We start from the raw sequence: 19941 nt of genomic DNA, 5'->3' as shown, positions 1-19941 counted from the left end.
TGTTATCTCCCCTCAGTTGGCTAGGAATGCCAGTGCTAGTGATCCGTAAGTGATACAATGGTCCTTAGATTTGACCGAATGGCCTGAGGAATTGAGTTTTGGAGATGAGGCGATATTGAGGTTTATCGCGTTTATTTTTGGAGTTTTTGAAGTTGTTGATGATGTTTTGTGTTGATGTTTTTGTTGTTTTATGTTTTATGAAGATTTTTGGAGATAGAAAGAGCCCCGAATATTGGCACAGGAGTTGCTATTTGCTACAGTCTAGTGATGCCTAATGGTCGTTACTATGGTTACCCTGAACCTTTGACCGTGATATCAGAATACACCAAGCAAAATTACGTCATCCTTCTCAATGTCCACCCCCTTCCAGTTAACCCACCCTTTCACACAAATTAAAGAAAATTTTCATTGATATTTGGCACGATTTTCGAATGATTTTAGTCGATTTTCTGTATTTTATGTAGAATAGTTGAACTTTGATTTTGTAGTTGGATGTATTTTAGTGATTTTATTAGTATTTCTGTAAGTATTTTAGATGCGTTAATGTTAGTCTGTAATTTTGTAGGTGCACGAATAATGACTTCATGCTAACTTGTAAAATATGTGATTTTTGCGTATTTTAACCACACTGCCTTACGATTAATGTATTTTTTTTATTTTAAGTAGATTGTAATTGTCAGCTATCGCCATGCTTCGTCACTCGTTTTGACCAGCGAGGACGCTGGTTATAAAAAAGGTGGGAGAGTGTAACGCCCCTCCCTGTAGAGATTTTATCTCGAAGCGTCCCTCACGTGGCCAAGGCGTGTGAAGGTCATTGACTCAGATCGTACGAGAAGCAGATAAGAGATAGTGTGATAGTTTAATTAATTATTGGTTAAGATTTCAATGAGAACAATCGAGAACGGGATATTCCATGGTGTGATCTTATTTAATCTTAAGAAACAATCAAAGACTGGCGGGAAAATTACCACGTGATAACTTTTGTAATTATGTAAGTTTGAAGATGTATTTAACTTTGTAGAGAGCTTAGACTAGAAACTTGAGATCAGACCGTTGACAGTGAACGACACGGTCGCCATCTTGCAATAAAGTACAAGGTTGTATTAAATCTACATCTTGGTGTGTCAGCTTCAGTTACTGAAAGCATTACGATCCAGACTGGTACCTCTCAACTCGTAAATTCCCCTAACTACGAGCGCAACAGTATTACTACTCCCACATACAATGTTCTGCTCGGTAAAAAAACTCTTGAATGAGACAAACAGATTTAGAAATGCATGGAGCTCTTTTCTCAATATCTCTCCAAAGACGCTTTTCGAATAGTCGTTTTGAATTTAGATCAAATCACGACAACGTCAAACTATGTAAACTGGTTTCTTGAGATAGATTAAAAACATACGCTGTTCCAAACAAAAACGGCCAACAACATGATGATGGATGCAATTTAGAGGGATTTTGGAAATATTTTGTTCTATAAACAAATGTATTTCGTTGAAATTTGTTGAAATACAAATTATAAGCTTTGCATAGAAAATGCATAGTGTGGAACATGCAATGTTGCTGTTTAATTCTAGCCAGCACTAAAAGTCAGTTGTAAATGATGATTAAGCAATAAACCACACCCAGCAATGGTGTACCACGGGATTTTGACCAGTTCGCAACATATATGCACGAGGATAGCGAGTGTATACATTGAGTGAACTGGTCAAAACCGAGCGGTATACCCGTTACTGGGGTAGTTTACTGCTATTATATCATAACAGTATATTGTTATTATGACGTGAAATGTCGAAATAGGTTTTTTTTTCCTCCGGCTGAGAGCTCGCGCGTCTTACAACCGTGCTGTATCGCGAATGTTGCACGGTTATTTTCACGTCTCTACCAATCAGACCACTTTTTTGCGCCATCAATATACTGGTACGATATAATATTGGAAACAAAACGTGTACAGGCTGGCTGTATTGGCAAGTTGAAGGCGAGGATTGCGACATGAAGGCCTAGCAAGCAACTGTATTTCACAGACATAACACAAATAGTGAAAAAATACATTATGTTAAAGGTATACTGTCACCGTGACCTGTTCCAATTTTGCCACAGTTACCATGGAAAGAGAAAAATCTAACCAATCACAGATTTTAAGCGGGTGGCCGCTTTTTAAAAACAGCGCCCTCATATGGACATTTTGAATACCAAGGAACGCCCCTTTGACCATATATGGGCATATGTAGATTACAGGTGACTTTATACCTTTAAAGCTAAGGGAGCTTACATGTTTTCATCGTAAATCTGCATGTGTCTTTTATGAAGTACGCTATAGTACTTACATCGCTACATCACTACTGTATCAATGTATACTTTAGTCCCTTCAATCTCTGGTTATTAAAACGAAGAACAAATTATATATATTTTCTTTCTTTTAGGGTTTTTCAAGATGCTCTTCGCAGATGTTGTCTTGTGCAATCGTAAAACTCATGATTGAACTCTCGGTGTCACAAAGTGAACATTACTGCGTAACGTAGTGAAATAATAGGACTTACGGTGACAGTTTTATAGGCATGATCACCATATATATGAATAATGGCATCAGGTAATACAGCTTTATCCCTGACAGCTTTATGTTTTTATGTATAATGGTTTTAGTATAGTTTGCAGCAAGCCTTGATCCGAAATGAAAGTATCTGTCGTGCAAATGTCTCTACATCTTACCACGTCGCTAAAAGAAAAGGCAGTACTTTGTCCTCCAATATTTTTTCCTCTTCAGGAGATCGATGAAAATGAAATTAGCTTAATGGTAGACTCTTGCAATAGACGTATAATTTCGATTTTCCAACAGTTGTGTAATTCGATTTTTTTTTTCACTTAAACCATGATTTTCTAATTTTGATTTATGTATCATAAAAGTGCATTTAAATCAAAAGGTGCAATCTGGTTAACCTGTCTAGTTATTAATATGGTTTTCCCTCAAGTTCTCCTACGTTTGATGTTAATGTTGATTGTTGCAAACGATGATTGATCGTAGCGGAAATGGCTGTAAGATCACAATATGCTTCACTCCTACACAGAGAAAAACTGATGTTTTATAGCAAATTTTATCACCCTCACAGAGGTGCGTTTTATTCCCAAGTTTTCATCTTCATTTGGTGCACACGTAATTTTAATGTTTTGGCATTTTTTTAATTTTCTGCCGGTAAAATACAGTATTTTATTCCACACTCCCTAAATAATGTTAAACTGCCTAACCTTGGACTTGTCAACTAGCCACGTGAGTTCAATGCTTATGTCGACAAATTTATTTATTTATTTATTTATTTATTTATTTATTTATTTATTCATTCATTCATTTCTTTATTTATTTTCAGCTTTTTTATATTTTAGGCCTATTGCAATATTTATATTATATAGTTGCGATGTCGATTCACATGAGTATTTTGTATTGTTTTGTCTCGTGTGTGTACAATCATAAAATGTACACATTTGCAGATGTTATGTGCTTACACGCGATTTGAATGTACGTCAAAATAATAAACATACGAAGTGAAATGGGCCAACTTACGCATGTAATCCGAACATCCATGTCATCCTGGCGCGAATCGCTAAGCAATGACTCCATGGAAATCGATTTCCCTAAAGTAAGACAAAATCAATCCTTCACTTATCCAATTTTCCATCACAGCATGGCATTCCTGCCGATGAGCAGAAATGGGATACTATTTGGCGCGAAAACTTTTGTCCAGGGTGTGCATGGCGCTTAGAAATGGTAACGGAAGAAACGGAAGATCCCCGGAAGGCGGGAAGAAAAATCGCTGTACATGAAGGTGAAGAAAGAAAGGCCGTATCATAGCAACTGCCTTGAAGACACTGATGAAGGTCGTCAAGGGAGATACAACTGAAGATGGAAGAAGAACTATAACCTCCAAACTTTATATTTATTCAGTCTTACACTGTTATCAAATCCTGACTCAAAGAATGAAAAAAATGAAACGACAAGCTGAGGACGACTGTCAATCTCCTGTTCATCTTATCTATATAAACTATCGAGCGACCGGATAAAACTTGCATTCTGCAATTATCGGTAACACTTTAAAAAGTGCATGTGAGACAAGCGCGATATAACTTGAGAAATGGTTGCACTTTATCCTTTGCTTCCAATCTATGATCTTTCCAATAAAAAGATTCATTTTCTTGAAACGGCCCCTCTGTAATTTTTAGGTTAATCCTTTATCGCTTTGTCACACACGCTGTACCATACTCTTCGCACTAACATCACTTAAGTAGTACTCACAAAACATTGCTCAGTGTGTTGTACCATGTAAGCCGGCTCTGGGGGATACAATTATAGACCCTTGGAAAGCTATGATACAATCAACATGTCAACATTACACGGGATGCTAGCCTTTTCCTATAGCTTCACTACTATGTCAGCCGTATCAACTGATACAACCAACACACAGTTATCACCATGTACCCCGTGTTCACACTACAAACTTTATCAGTTTCTTCTTGACTATACTGAAAAATGTGCCTAGCAGTAAAGTACACTCTTTGTAGACTTTTAAGTTTAACCGACCAAGTCCCGTGAGGAAGCCGACAGGTGTAAAATAGGACAACCCTAAACACGATACCTGAAATAATTCATTTTGGCGAGATAATCATCGCTTCAACCCGTGATCATTGTGCAATGTAGATGTTACGACTTGGAATGCAGTAGTCGAGCAGGTCAAAGACGCGGCTAGTTTTCCAGAATTTATGTACAAGCCGCAAAAATTGCGCCCCAGAGGCAAAGTCTCAAAGGTCGTAATTACAGTAACAATTCCCCACAGGGTTTATCAGTTCCCTACTGCGCAATCGTAAAAATCGAATATACTGTACACAAAACTGGTTGCGCAATTCCTAGAATAAAGCCATGGGTTCAGAGAGACTTGTAGAGATTAAAGATTTTTATGCTTTTATGGGAATTTTTACAAAGTTAAAAAAGTCAAGGCTTCAATTATATCAACTGAATTCCTGGACACGTTTTCACAAAGGGCCCGGGTTCTCTTAATTTGATTTCTAATTTAAAAATTGAATGAATTGTGTTTAGAATGAATGGTATTTCGAAAACCCCAGTATATTGAATATTGTAAGAAATATGATTATTCTCAGGCTGATAGATTAAAATGCGATATTAAAACTCTCCATGCAATGGCATAAAGTCAACTTTCGCCCGTTGTGCTATGCTAACTCTTCAATGAGTAGGAAAAAAAATCAATTTGCAGTCTGTTCTGGTCTGCAAAGGCTGTCGAAGTAATCAAAAAACTGTACGAGCATGAAGTCATCGACAGTGGCTTGGGTTAGAAGTTAGACAATTCCACAATCATCCGTTTCCCGTCTTGGTAGACTGATTCCCTGTTGATAAGTAAAAATATACGAAACTGGCAGTGTTGCGTCGCCGATTTCTGAAAATGTATTGGCATGGGATGTAGATACAAAGCAAGAGCCATTCTACGAATTTGGTAGTGAAAGATTATAATACTCTTTACATGGAATGAATTCTACTTTTGCATTCGAAATTTCTTCCTCGTTTGAACTAAAGTGAAAGCTTATCTAATATTATGCATTTACTAGTGACCTCTGTGTCATTTCAGGGTTTTTTTTCAAAGGGATTATTTGAGTTCGCAACATTCTATTAAGGTAGTACGTGCCACAAAACTAAAAGACATTTGCTCAGACTTTCCTCGAAGAAAGTTTTTTTTAAGATCAAGAATCAGTGGTCACCGTACCACAAAAAAACCAAACTACCTACAATATAAAGACAATTCAAAACGGCGGCTATCCGGGACTTTACGTAAATTTCCGATTTTCACAAAAACTGCACCTTCTCAATAAACTTCAAAATGAGTCATCAAAAGTAGTAGAATCGCATAAAACTTGGAGTTTGAATATCTGTTTGAATATCTGTCGGCAAGGTCCACCGTGTGTGTGGGGGGTGGGGGTGGTTTGTAGACTGATTTGCACAGGAGTGCACCATTTCTCGCAAAATATCGGGGGGGGGGGTTAAGTCTTTTTTAAGGTCAAGTACCTTTGGCGCATTATTAAAGAAGATCTACAGGGTTTGTCACGTTGTGACTTTTGAGCATGATCAGCAAAAAGTAGAGAGTGCTGGCCCATATCCGCATGTTGTGCAAGTTAAGGTTGAACATCAGAGCTTAGGCGTTGCAACATTTTCACCGTCCAACACGTGACAATCTTTTCTATTTCAGCATAGTATGCATAGTTTTTGAAGAATTCCACACTTGTTTTTGAGCGGGAGTTCATGTGAGTTGTAAAGTTTGTGAGGATGCAAAAATAAATTAGTAGTGTTTTTGCTCCGCAGATATTTCCCCTAATCCAATTCAAGCTCTCATGATCGAGTCCTGTCATTCTATTCTTTATGCCATCGTAATGTGTAATCGTTACACCCTCCCAATCAAGCACATTTGCTTGAGTTCCAGCGATTAGCAGATTGTAGATGCAACTTCCATAACCGGAATGAAATGGGCGTGACTTTCCCCGGATTTAATTTAGACAGTTCAAGACGCGACGCACGGCCATGAAACAGGATTTAATTATTTAGTCATTTCATGTCGCAATAAATCAAACACAGTGCTTTTCGTAACCAAAGCCATCAGAAATCGCCTCAAACAATGAAAAGAGACTGAAAGCGCCAATTACCTTTCAGAGATTTTCTAAACAGTCATTGAAACTAAAAGATTCACGTGCGCATGCCTTAAGCTTACGTTGTTAAGAGAAACATTAGCACACAACGGTGCGTACTTCAGTTTTTGACAAAGTGAACAAAGACAGAGAGAAAGAACACAGAACGCAATCGCTAAGAGAAACAAGATAGCCACTTTGCTAGGATCTGGAACATTAAACAGCACTAAAAGCTACATATCTATGATTTAGCCATGAACAAAGCCTTCGTTCCGTTCTCCAAACGTTCATGTTTTAAATATCTGTGGAAATAGTGGCAGATAGACGCGAAACGGCGGGCAAGGCCTTTTTTATCGAGAGTCACTCACATGCTACATCAAGACGACGGCATTCTCGGAATTCACCAGCTACCATTTGTTAGCGTCAGTCCAGCCCGTTCTTGTAACTCCGGCGTGCGTGCTTTCGCAACAAAACCGGCGATATTCAAGGCGCTGTCGTATGAATGATCGATCAACAGCCTTGTTAGTGTTGTGTTTTGCCTTCAATGGGGCTCAAACCAAAAATAAACATCGGAACACGGAAATGTACTTATTGGCACTTTCCAGTCGCGCTCCCGTATCATTCAGCGTGAAAATTCATATCCTGAAAGCGGATCTTCAACTTCCGCCTTGGTTTTGCGTCGGTTAGCTTTCTAATTAAGGCAAAGAATAACCCCGACATATTTGTCCGCATTATTGATAATGTTCGAGTTATGCTGAGTTTCCATGTATATTTGAGAAATGCACAAGACATGAAAAATTCTTGCGAAAGTACACTATACAGAATCCCCCTCAGGAATTGAGAACTAACTTATCAAGACAAATATTTGAAGTCACAATAAATGCGATTAACATCGCCTGTTTCATGGAAAGGTCCGGTATCATGAGAAACGAGAAGAGAGAATCCAATTTCTTTTCTTCCCCGAAATGACATCACATATAAGCCGTTGTAAAGAGATTTGTAAAATTTCGTTCCATGGTATTTTACAAGTTTCACCTTGGTTGTACCTCGCGCAAACAGATTGATTTCCAGTGTTACAGTAACCAAATGCACGAATACGCCTATGTAAACCTGTTTATATTTAAACTTTCCAGAAAAATGTTTTCATCGTATTCCAAATTGTGATCATTAGTCAATATGAATAGAGTGACTAATTATCCTAATTATTATTCTGACAATTACTGCGTATTTTCATTAAATGCTGATTTCTATTCCAATAATTGTAGCAATTATAGATCATTTAAGATAACAATGCTTAATAATCAAAGATGCATTATTTCGTAAACACTTCATTTTATAGACAACACCAAGGCTACAAGTCACATGGTCATTTATACACTTAGAGATTGGTTTATAGCCAATAGTGAGCTTGTAAATGCATTATTTATGTAATTTTCATATTTCACGACAATAGCACGCCGTAGAGTTTAAGTGGTTCGACCCCCAAACGAGAACGTCAAATTTTAATGGTTCTGTTTTTTAAGTGAACGCAATAAAATCAATCATTATTGGTGACATTATGATCAAATTATATATATATTTATATATATATATATATATATATATATATATATATATATATATATATATATATATATATATATACATATATACACACACACATATACACATTGCATTACTTTACTTTACGTTTTCTATTTTTCGATGTTCGGTTGGCGGCTGTCAATCAAATGGCCTAATTCTTCAACCTCGACCTTGAAATATTACCATTTGTTTTTCAATGGTTTGCTTTCTGTGCACGTTCCAGTGGGGCTTATTTGTCAAGATTTGTTATTCATTAAATTTGCCCTTAACGAATAAATGTTCTTAAAATACAATACCAAGGGTAGAGAACCACAACCTTCGACGTGACCGCCAGGTCTCGTAGACTGTGTTGTTATCATTTGCGAAGTTTTTTCAAAAGGTTCTAGTCCGTTGCTGCTTTTGTTAGAGAGAGTAACAGATCACTGTTACGCAAAACACAAACAAGGGCTCGTGCCTTCTGTGGCTGTGCGTATTGGACCAAATCAGCGGTATGTTGCCATCCAAACAACACTTGTACATATCCAAAACTTTAAAAGGGGCAGCTGCACGACGCGACCGAAGACGCATCATATAAACGAAAGGACGCAACAGAAGTTTATTTGACAAAGTCTTGCAGTGATTGGCTACAATCAATGTTGAATCTGCTTCACATTTGATAGATATTCATCGCTAATTTCTGGGAAGATTCCATAGTTATCAACAGGAAAGTCGCGCAGCCGCAGACGGGACGATCCCTTCCCTCTAAAGACGAAGCGTCTACATTATTGCCGAAAGGTTTGCTTAGTGTAGATATTGCGCTCATGTAATTTGAGCGGGTACGTTTTCGTTGAAACAACTAAAACGGGCAAAAGAACAAACAAACGCGAGGAAATCAAATGCAATTTCATCTCTGAGTAATCAAAGAGATTTGGATTGGTTTGCTTTTCGCCGGTTTCAAATGTATCAGACCATTTTATATATCAAAAAAGCATTGATAAATGTAATATTTTTTAAATGCCTGTATGATCCAAACTGTTGCCTCATCTTTCACCCAGGAACGTTTCAAAACCATTCTATTTCATGATGAAGAATAAAAATCAGGGATCATGGTGCAAAGTTTGGTACTAGAGAAACGAATTACCAAACATTTACCGATATTTGAAATTCAAAATGGCCGCCATGCCCATGTTCACTTTCTGGGAAAATAAATTTCAAAGTGAATGTACACAAGCAGTATACAGTATTAGCAAAATATGGTAAAAATTGAGTCCGTATATGCGTCTCCGATTCGCATTCTACCTTTTATTTCATGTCAGCAAATTTACTAATCTCAAGTCCAATTATCAAAAATTGATTATCGTCTTGATAAAGTTCAAACCGCAGCTATTTTCAAATAAAGGCTATTCATCTTATTCAAACAAACGCCTTGACATATTTTGTTGAAAGTTTAATATTTCTGGAGTGATCGATTGGTCTCTCCGCGCAGGGAGCCATTGTCATGCATCAGTAGTACATCAAATCCCATTACTTTCAAAGTGTGCATTGATTTGTTCGTGTCTCACAAAATATTGAACATGTACTTGACTCTCTGTACGTCATATGAACAGAACAAGTCGTCATTTCTTCGATTGATTGCTTACCCATAGTCGGCATTTTGCATTTGCCGGTACGAGTGACCGATTGAGGGAAATAATTGCCGTAATAAGTCAAAGTCGAATTCTTTCCTAACCGAATTAAAAAACTCGACAAAACACCAAAATTTGAAAATTAACTGAACAGAAGTCTTATCAAAATGTATTTATTTTATTTCCTCAGTATCATCACAATATACATAATCGTTGAAAAACGTAAACAAATCCGAGAGTTGTTTCAAAAATTCGTTATTTACGCCTCGAGCAAAAGCAAACTTGTGGTAAATGTTCGTATAATGTGTATTACTTTGCCGTATGTGTTGTCAACGTACCACACGAAAAAATGTTAGTATACCGCACGTTCATCCAATTACAGAAATGGTTTGTTGCTATGACCATCTATAAGTAGTTCAGCCTCTTTTGCTAACTGTTACCTGTCCGATTGAACCTTTGAGAGCCAATCAACAGTAATAACGCCTGATGTTGAGTACTTCTATGACACATTGCCGCAGAAATATTCAACTTCTAAAAGTGCGTGTCAATAATTTTCCCCATTATTCCTGCAAGGTTCCATATATTCCACATCGTAAACGTCAAGTTCATTGCCAGACATGGAAAAACACTGTGTCAGCGTAGCCGAGTTAATGATGTCATTTATCATTCAAGGCTGAAATCATCTCAAATCATCAACGGTAAGGTAGCCCCTCACGGTAAACAACTCTATTTCATCAATTCTGATTTTCGTTCCCACTGTCATAACTTGAGGGAAAGAAACTGGATCTGACGACGAGTGCTGATGTATAACTGGAACTTATTTATTGAATACGGAACCATGACTAGGCCTCTCGGCCCAGCCGCTGATAGATGAGTCTGTCTGAGTTCCAGTTCCTAGTTTCGGTCAAAGTTCTAGTTTCTGAGTGGATGTCCTGTCTCGGTCACTCCACAAGAGAGTGACCGTGGTTATCGGTCCTCCAGTTCTCCTTTTTGTTTTTCCTGTGCGTTAGTGTGTCCATTTATACAGTATCTTGGCTATGTCGGATGCCGACGCCATAAAGAATATAATAAGGCAATACTTTGATTTACCGACATTAGAAAAGATTACAAAAGTAGAAATTATCACATGCCCGTGCGTGGTTTGCTAACATTCTTTTGTTTCAAACCCATGCCATGAATAAATTAAAATGATAACAACGGCTCAATATTACGATTGGTTGAAACACACTAGAACATGGGGGTAGTACGCAGAATACCTCCATGAGAAAAATTAGTTACTGGGTAATTCTTTTAAATGTATAAATGAGCGAGATCATGTTGTCGATACTGTGCTGGTATTTCGTGGCGCCAGCATTGTTAGAGTCAAAACAAAGAAACGTCAGCTTGATCATTCGCGTCCCAGAACGCTAATGTATTTTGAGCGTGAAATATTTCTATTCTGTGCGCCAATTTGGAAGATTATGACACCAGGATGAGTTATTCGCTGAAATGTACTTCCAAATAAACATGTCGGAAGCCGTCCCCAACCTTCCCATATCCTTAATATAATTATGCGACTGGTTATCACGTCGTAGAAGCCGCCACTTTTCGCTTATTTCACCATCTGGTGCGACGGAGGAAAACTGTCACTCGCTCCACACCCTTGCACTCTAATGCATTTCGAAATGAAAGAAAAACACTTACATGTGGTATAAGGGTCGACCTACGAAACTCTGTATTGCTGCTTTAGTGGAAGAAAACTGACAAATGTCTCTCTTCACTGTGCTTGACGTTTGAAGTAACCTTGAACCATACATCAGAGACAGTTGTTGAAAGGGGATACAATTTTCTCCGCCATGCATACTCAGAATTGACTTCGAACAGACTGAATACCCACTTTACGCACTGTGTCCATCTCGTCATAAAGGGACATGATCTATTTCATCAGCTGGAAGCCCACGCTTCTTGTTTGAAATGCTTGAGAGAGCGCCACGATTATGCAGCTTCAAGTCTCTATTCTTTCAAATTGTCAATTGTAATTCATTTTAACTTGAATCGACTTTTTATTTGAGTAGGTTGATGACTAGACGAAGCATCGCTCTACGACTTGGACAACACAATGCCGTTTACAGCGTGGTTACACCATCACATCCTCGATGATGTTATTCCGCTCCTGGGCAATTGCCCGGTGCAATCCCCGAGCTCACGTGATCGGATTCGAATTTTTCGCATCAATTGTCACCAACGAGGCCTACCAACCAGGAACCTGAATGTCTTAAATGAGCGTGTCGCCCATAAAGTCCTTCATGTACTGAAAGTTAACGCCGGCACTTTTTCTCACTGTGTTTATGCCTCTGGCGGTGTGACTGCTGCGAGTAAACATTTGCATATTAGGCCTACATATACGACGTATATGTAGGCCTAATATGCAAATGTTTACGATTGAAATAACACTCACAAATGACTGGGGATTTTAGATAAAGTAACGGTAGGCGCAGAGATTGACGGTGAAAACGTACTATAAGATATGATGCGATTATGTTTAACACATTGCGAAAAAAAAAACTGCAACGGGGTATTTCATCGAACCATTACGTGAGCAATAGTGCGGGTAAGCTCGTAGTTTCGTCATAAACTGAAAGAAACTTGATGGAATTGAAATCAACTTTGCCACTTTGGTGTCAGGATATTTACCTCTCCTATATCCACTTTTGCTCCCAATGAAATACGACCCATAGCGACTAAGGCACCCTTTTATGGCTATGTGATCAAAAGCGATCTGCACACGTTAAAACACAAGGCACTTCGATAGCGTCGCCTGGCGCGTTAAGTATACTGTAGTCCAATTTCAGAATCTTTCTGCTGAACATTGGACGACCAAAATGGTTTATCAGGAATAGTTGAACTCTATATGGTCTTGATTAGCTGTCTGTTGAAAGCATGTCACAAAATCGTCTTGTCAAAGTTTCCCACTCACTTACCATCTGTATTAGCTGTGACCAGTAAACGCCTAATTTGACACATCTATGTAAGCTATGAAGCTTTGCTTCATCCCAAAACAGTTTTTACGTATTTACAGAAAGTTACGTTCGTCGCCAATCAAACGATGTGACGAGAAGAGACCGGCTGATGCATTTTGGCAACTTACCTCTATGATTCCGTTGCGGTACATTTGTTCAGCAAGATTCTCCTACCTTGGGACACGTACAAAATAAAGCTTGATATCCAGGGAACCACTGTGAAATCGTTCGCTCTTATTAAATACGCTGTTTAAGCTACGAAGGGAACGGTATATTCTGAGAAACAGAGAGGCAGCACCAGGATGAGTTTGTAAACGCATGCGCCGTTTCCATGGAGACATGCTTGATCTCTTTCCCCGCATCTACGGCCGTTCTAACAGCATCCTTTTTAAGGGAAGCATAAAATTTCACGCTTAAACGCCGGGTGCTATATGACAGGTAACCGATGCAGTTGGCGCGTATCCCAACACAGGGCAGCGGAGGCTTCATAACATTTGTCAAAGTGAAACGGGATAACACCAATATATAGATTGCAATTTCTTGGATTTAATTACTTGAATTTAATCAGAATTTTTCGCACATTCATGTGCCTTACAGCCACAAATTGAAATTGACACGCTGCAAAGAAGTCACTCGATTATAACCATGGTGATAAATACTACAGGAACATCACAAAGGATTGATGCCTTTACCCCGCAATCGCTGTGTTTAACGTCTTTAATTGGGAAATGTGGCTCTGGGGTTAACTGTTCACATGTAGCCGAAATGAAGTTGAACATGCAAACGATACGGCTTCAACCCACGCCAGTGAAACGCGTCTGGTTTGTTGAATTAATTCGCGGAAGAAAACAAGACGATAATGTTTCTTCGAGCAGGGCCTTTTTTAATGTAGAACTTTTTTTTTGATAGAAGAATGGACAACTAATTTAATTTTCCGTCAACAATAGAGAGTGTTCAGAAGCGGTTGACGAAGCCACATCGAGGATCGCCACAAGCTGATGACCTCAAGTATAGCGTGTACGTGTCCCGTCAATCTTTATTGAAATAATCTGGCATCCCGTCCTCAGCGAGGGCAAAGTCAGCAAACATCATCAAAGCAAAAGGTCGGGAGGCTAGAACGACCTCAAGGAAATGTATCAGTTGACGAGATCTCGCGAAATTAACGCAATCGAATCAAGATGTTTGCATAGCTCTGGTTGGTTAAGAGTCGGTCACATGACATTTTCAAGCCCATGAATAAATTGTCAAAATCTTTACCGTGAACGTCATGACGTAGGCACCAATGCCAATCTCCCTAAAAACTGTGCGTGGAATATGACTTTCGAATGGGCTTACATGTTATGTACCAAAAACTTATCCATATGGCAGAAAGCTCTTATACAGTTACTGTCCCATTACAGAAACTCGCAGCGTAGGAACAGAAGATACTATCAGTGTATAAAGTGTACCTTATTTAACCGAAAATATCTGTACTAATATGCTCAATCTAATATTCAAGTTTTCTCTTTAGCGAATACATATACAGATTATTTTCATGTCTGACATTTTGGTAATGAAGAACTAAAAATGTACATGGGCAGTATTACTAATGATTAAACAAATTCGTAAAATTTCAGCACCAGAGTGTATTATATAGCAACATCGAGAGACAAACATAGATTATGTATTCTTTAAGTTTTCGGCCTAGCTTGCCATCACAATGAAACTTTCATAAGTGCAACAAGCTATACACTTATGAGTTTTCTCACGTACGCAAGGCATAGCATGCCATAATCAAATTCATATCAAGAATTAATGCCACTTATGAGTAGAAATTTAAAAAAAAGAAAGTACAGCGGCTACTGAATACGTACAGCTTTCTACCATTTCCCATTTAATACAAGTATGTACAACCCTGAAAAGACGCGTAATATGGCATTCTTGTCACGTGATCAGTAAAATTCTACAGCGATTAATGTTTTTGTTTGCTTTCACTAATGACGTTTCGAGGTTTCAATGTTGATTGACATCAACTGGAGGGAAGAAAGCGTACAATCACTCCAAGTCCGTGACAACCTACTTGATAATTTCTTTCTGCTTTGTCCCATGACATCAAGTTTCACTCACGTTAAATTATTGAGTAATTCATGCATTGATTAGAGCTCTGAGGGTCATGGTCTATTGTTGCGTGTCGGCATTACACACTCGATATGAAACATTTACTTTCAGCCGATTGTACTCTGAACGCGTTCAGAGAATTCTCAAGTCTCAATTTTCAGCCGGTTCACTGGTTTTCTCATTTCGTACTTGTATAATAATAGTTGACATACATACTGTGGGCAAGTATGTATGTATGTATGTATGTATGTATGTATGTATGTATGTATGTATGTATGTATGTATGTATGTATGTATGTATGTATGTATGTATGTATGTATGTATGTATGTATGTATGTATGTATGTATGTATGTATGTATGTACTACGTACGTACGTATGTATGTATGTATGTATGTATGTATGTATGTATGTATGTATGTATGTATGTATGTATGTATGTATGTATGTATGTATGTATGTATGTATGTATGTATGTATGTATGTATGTATGTATATATGCATGCATGCATGCATGCATGCATGTATGCATGTATGTATGTATGTATGTATGTATGTATGTATGTATGTATGTATGTATGTATGTATGTATGTATGTATGTATGTATGTATGTATGTACTGTATGTATGTATGTATGTATGTATGTATGTATGTATGTATGTATGTATGTATGTATGTATGTATGTATGTATGTATGTATGTATGTATGTATGTATGTATGTATGTACTACGTACGTACGTATGCATGCATGTATGTATGTATATATGTATGTACTACGTACGTACGTACGTACGTACGTACGTATGTATGTATGTATGTATGTATGTATGTATGTATGTATGTATGTATGTATGTATGTATGTATGTATGTATGTATGTATGTATGTATGTATGTATGTATGTATGTATGTATGTATGTATGTATGTATGCATGCATGTATGCATACATGCATGCATGCATGCATGCATGCATGTATGTATGCATGCATGCATGCATGCATGCATGCATGCATGCATGCATGTATGTATGTATGTATGTATGTATGTATGTATGTATGTATGTATGTATGTATGTATGTATGTATGTATGTATGTATGTATGTATGTATGTATGTATGTATGTATGTATGTCCTATCACCTCTGTGTCCATTCTGTTTCCACTGTAAACCAATCAAGATTAATGGTACTAACTGAAAAATTGACAATCTTTCTTTTCAAAACAATTTCTTTTGGATCAGAAAGTCGTTAAAACGGCGCGATATCACAAATGGTCGGGCATCTACGTGGAAAAAGAATTGATGACTGCAGTATTATTGAAGTAAGTAGATATCCAGTAAACGCTGAATAGTAAATCCCTATTCAAATTAATTGTAACCACATTATAATTTGAGCACCCTGTGACATACACAGGCCTCTGCTGCTGCATTATTTTGCACGCAGAGAAGGAAGGACGACATATTACGTTGCCTGCAACTAATTTTGATTTGGTTTAATTTGAAAATCCATTATCGAAAGAAATTGGTATCTCTACTTTACACTGTGGGGTTCGTTAGTGACGGCAATTGTTCACTACTCAGCTTGTTAGAGACTGCAATTATTAATTATCAGGTTGCGTCATTCCACACAGATATCATTTGATAAAATTATTGATGCTACTGTATTCTGTCCCACGACACAATTTCCAGTCGATAGGGGGCATTCACTGGCTCTGATTGGAAAATTAAAATTTGTATCAACTTCGTGACATTATCTCTGCCCAGCTGGGTTAACGGTTTGATACTAGTATGCAGTTATTTCTGCATTTTTACTTCCCTTTGTATACACTGGAACATTTAAATGGTAAATTTCCTTCCGTTTGCCCGCTGGATAGCTATTTCCGCTGCCTAACTTTAAGTTGGTAAATAAAGTGGGTTGAAATCAAAATTACTTCAAAACATTCTGCATTTGACAAGGAAATTTCGACATAACATCAATAGCTGTTTAAATACACTTCAGAAAAGGTTGTCGACCCTTTGACTGCAAAATGACCATTGTGACTGCTCTTTTGTTCGTAAGGCTGTCTATTCATGCTATTTAATAGATTTGTCAGTCAGAATCTTGATAACGCATTTGAAATAAATATTACAAAATGTTAATTCCGAGGAATTTTTGCCAATTCTAAGCAAATAACATAGTCAAGTTGTAACTATGACGACACTCTCTCAAACTAAGCAAACTTACACGGTCGCTCGTCTAGTGGATATTGTTAATGATTAAATAAAGATCTGTGCGTCAACTAAACGGTTGCCGAGTCAAACTCAATTATAAAGTAATGCTTGCGTCATCAGCCTCCGATAATGTACAAATACACGTGCAGTCGAATGCTACTGTGGAGTAGTTTGGCTATTTCGAACCAGGGATGCACCATTAGATCGTGGGAGGGGAGGGGTTCGGCGAGGATACTAGCGTCACGATTCAACTTTTTAATGCAGTCAAACAGTCGACAAATAATGTTTTTCGCATATTGCACAACATGCATGCTATTTCTTTCCAAATTCACAACTTAATATCGCTCTACTCTTCATATTAGAGTGCCTTTTCAGAAGCAGCGGGGCTGCAAAAACATTCTCTCTTTTTTTGCCATTTTCGACCACCCCTCTAAAGATCTAATGGTTCATTCGCTAGAGACAAAAATGGTCGTTTAGGACATATGCCATTTGATATTTGCTCTATCGTTCATTTGCACTGTAAAAGTAACGACGAAGCAGTGGCTGTGACAGAACGTTGCTATGAAATTTAACGAAAAAAACTGATATGCTACATTGACTTACAGTAACCCAGCATCAACCTAGACAAACACATTTATGTTGGACAAAAAGCAGTCGTTGAAAGTATTTTTTATTAGCAGCGACATTTTATTTCAAGGAACCATTCATTGATAAACGATAATGCAAAGTTGCAGCTGCTTTTGATAGGAGTATCACTCCAACTACGCATAAAATTGACCATAATGAAAGGCAAATGGCGAGATTTTCGGTAAACATCGGTTTAAATCGTATGCACACCCTATCTCACTTAAGGCATAACTATGATCAAGATCACAGGCTAGACTACCCCGGAACGCGAAGACCCTGGCTTGATAATCTTAATGCTAACTTTGTCTTTTTTTCTGTCTCAAAGTGCAAGTTTTTGAAAATAAATAACTAAAAAACTACAACTAAAATAATACAGATACTTACCTCCTATAGCAATTTCATGAAGGTCGTAGAAGTGCAAGATCAATTCAATTTGGTACACCATCATCAATATGCCTTGTCCGTTGAAATGGGACTCAAAAATTCTTATTTTCTTTCATTTTGAAATGCAAAGGACTTGCTAAATTAGTCTGTTTTTCAATGCTTATGATTAGACAAGTCTTTGTCGTGGGTGACGTCTCATTCAAACATTATTGATGAAATGCCTAATTTCTGTTATGACTAATCAAACACATTTCAAACACTGTGCTTTCTCTGTATGTTGGGGACATTTATTTATCAAATATCTAACGCGCGTCACCATCTTCTATTTCACCCCCATATCTCTCTCTCTCTCTCTCTCTCTCTCTCCTCTCTCTCTCTCTCTCTCTCTCTCTCTCTCTCTCTCTCATATTTTATTTGTATCTGCGCGTACTTTCCACTCGGTCCACATCACGATATATCTGCGCGACAAAACCCCTCAGTCTTGAATTGAAGTGGAAAACCTATTGCTAAAATGTGGTTCGTTGCTTTGTATTACAACAGAACATTGAAATTCTCAGGCTGGCGTGAATCGTTAGAAAGACACTTTGCCCTAACTGGCAGCTCGCACGTGTTCTAAGTGTGCTGTATAGCGCTATTATTTTTCACGCCTCGACTAATCAGATCACTGCGTTTTCGCCATCAATGTACTAGTATCATATGATATACAAGACAATCTTGCATGTTCTCTTGTTCTGTTGTTATTGACAAAGACGCTGTGAGAATTGTACTAACGGAGTATAATTTATTCAAATATAAACAAGGCGAAAATTAGTCACAGAAGATGTTAGAATTTTTGTTTTGTTGAAATCATCCGAACCACTAGCATGCATATATATATATATATATATATATATATATATATATATATATATATATATATATATATATATATATATATATATATATATATATATATATATATATATATATATATATATACGAAAATGGTTTGCTTGTCAATGCAGGCAAAGTATAGTGCTCAATGCATTTCTGCAGGGCGGTAATACTGAGAATCTAGGAACTTGTAGTTGTCACTCTACAGGCTGTTTCATGCTCCTGATGATTGCTTAGCGCATGAAACAGCCTGTAGAGTGACAACTACAAGTTCCTAGATTCTCAGTATATATATATATATATATATATATATATATATATATGTATATATATATATATATATAATATATATATATATATATATATATATATATAGTCATGGTTTCCTAAAAATAAATTTTGAAATTTGCAAAGTAGTTTCAAGTACATTCATCCAAAGGAATGGCAAAAATAATCAATAATGCATATAAATTATAACATTATATATAGAATGTTATGATATTGGCATTATGAATTCAGCTAAAATGTTGTGTGGACGGAAACGGGCCTAATATCGTTGCACGAATATATCCTGTAAAATATGTCGCGAGCGGTGTCCGTTGCTGGCACATTTTTTTCACATTATGTACAAGTAAATATATTGTCGTTTCTTGAATTACTTCCAAGTCAAGAGAAAGAATTGTTGATGTAAAACTGGCTGAAAGTATCTTTGCAATTAAGAAAACTGGCGATGGAAATTAAAAACTGTGTTGACAGTAGTATTGACTAAGCAATATGAAATGCTTCGCATTGAAGGTATCTCCTGGCGGTAAATTAGATTTTACGCCGGTTGAATGTATATTTTCCGTGTGTTTATCAAATTAGCCTGTACAATGAATGTTTTTGTCACAA

At 37.3% G+C, this 19941-nt stretch overlaps 1 protein-coding gene across 1 annotated transcript in view; it reads right to left on the bottom strand.

The window, feature by feature from the left end:
* Positions 1-13137, bottom strand: part of LOC139120369 (uncharacterized) — a 60500-nt gene extending 47363 nt beyond the window's left edge. The window contains exon 1 of the mRNA XM_070684717.1: positions 12988-13137. Within this exon, the coding sequence (XP_070540818.1) occupies positions 12988-13011 (24 nt within the window). The 5' untranslated portion in view covers positions 13012-13137. The remainder of the gene's footprint in view (positions 1-12987) is intronic.
* Between the last annotated feature and the right edge of the window lie 6804 nt (positions 13138-19941).

Source organism: Ptychodera flava, chromosome 20 (genome assembly GCF_041260155.1).
Source record: "Ptychodera flava strain L36383 chromosome 20, AS_Pfla_20210202, whole genome shotgun sequence".
Classification (NCBI taxonomy): domain Eukaryota; kingdom Metazoa; phylum Hemichordata; class Enteropneusta; family Ptychoderidae; genus Ptychodera; species Ptychodera flava.
The sequence above is the reverse complement of the archived record's forward strand: the minus strand, read 5'-3'. Positions and strand labels throughout refer to the sequence as shown.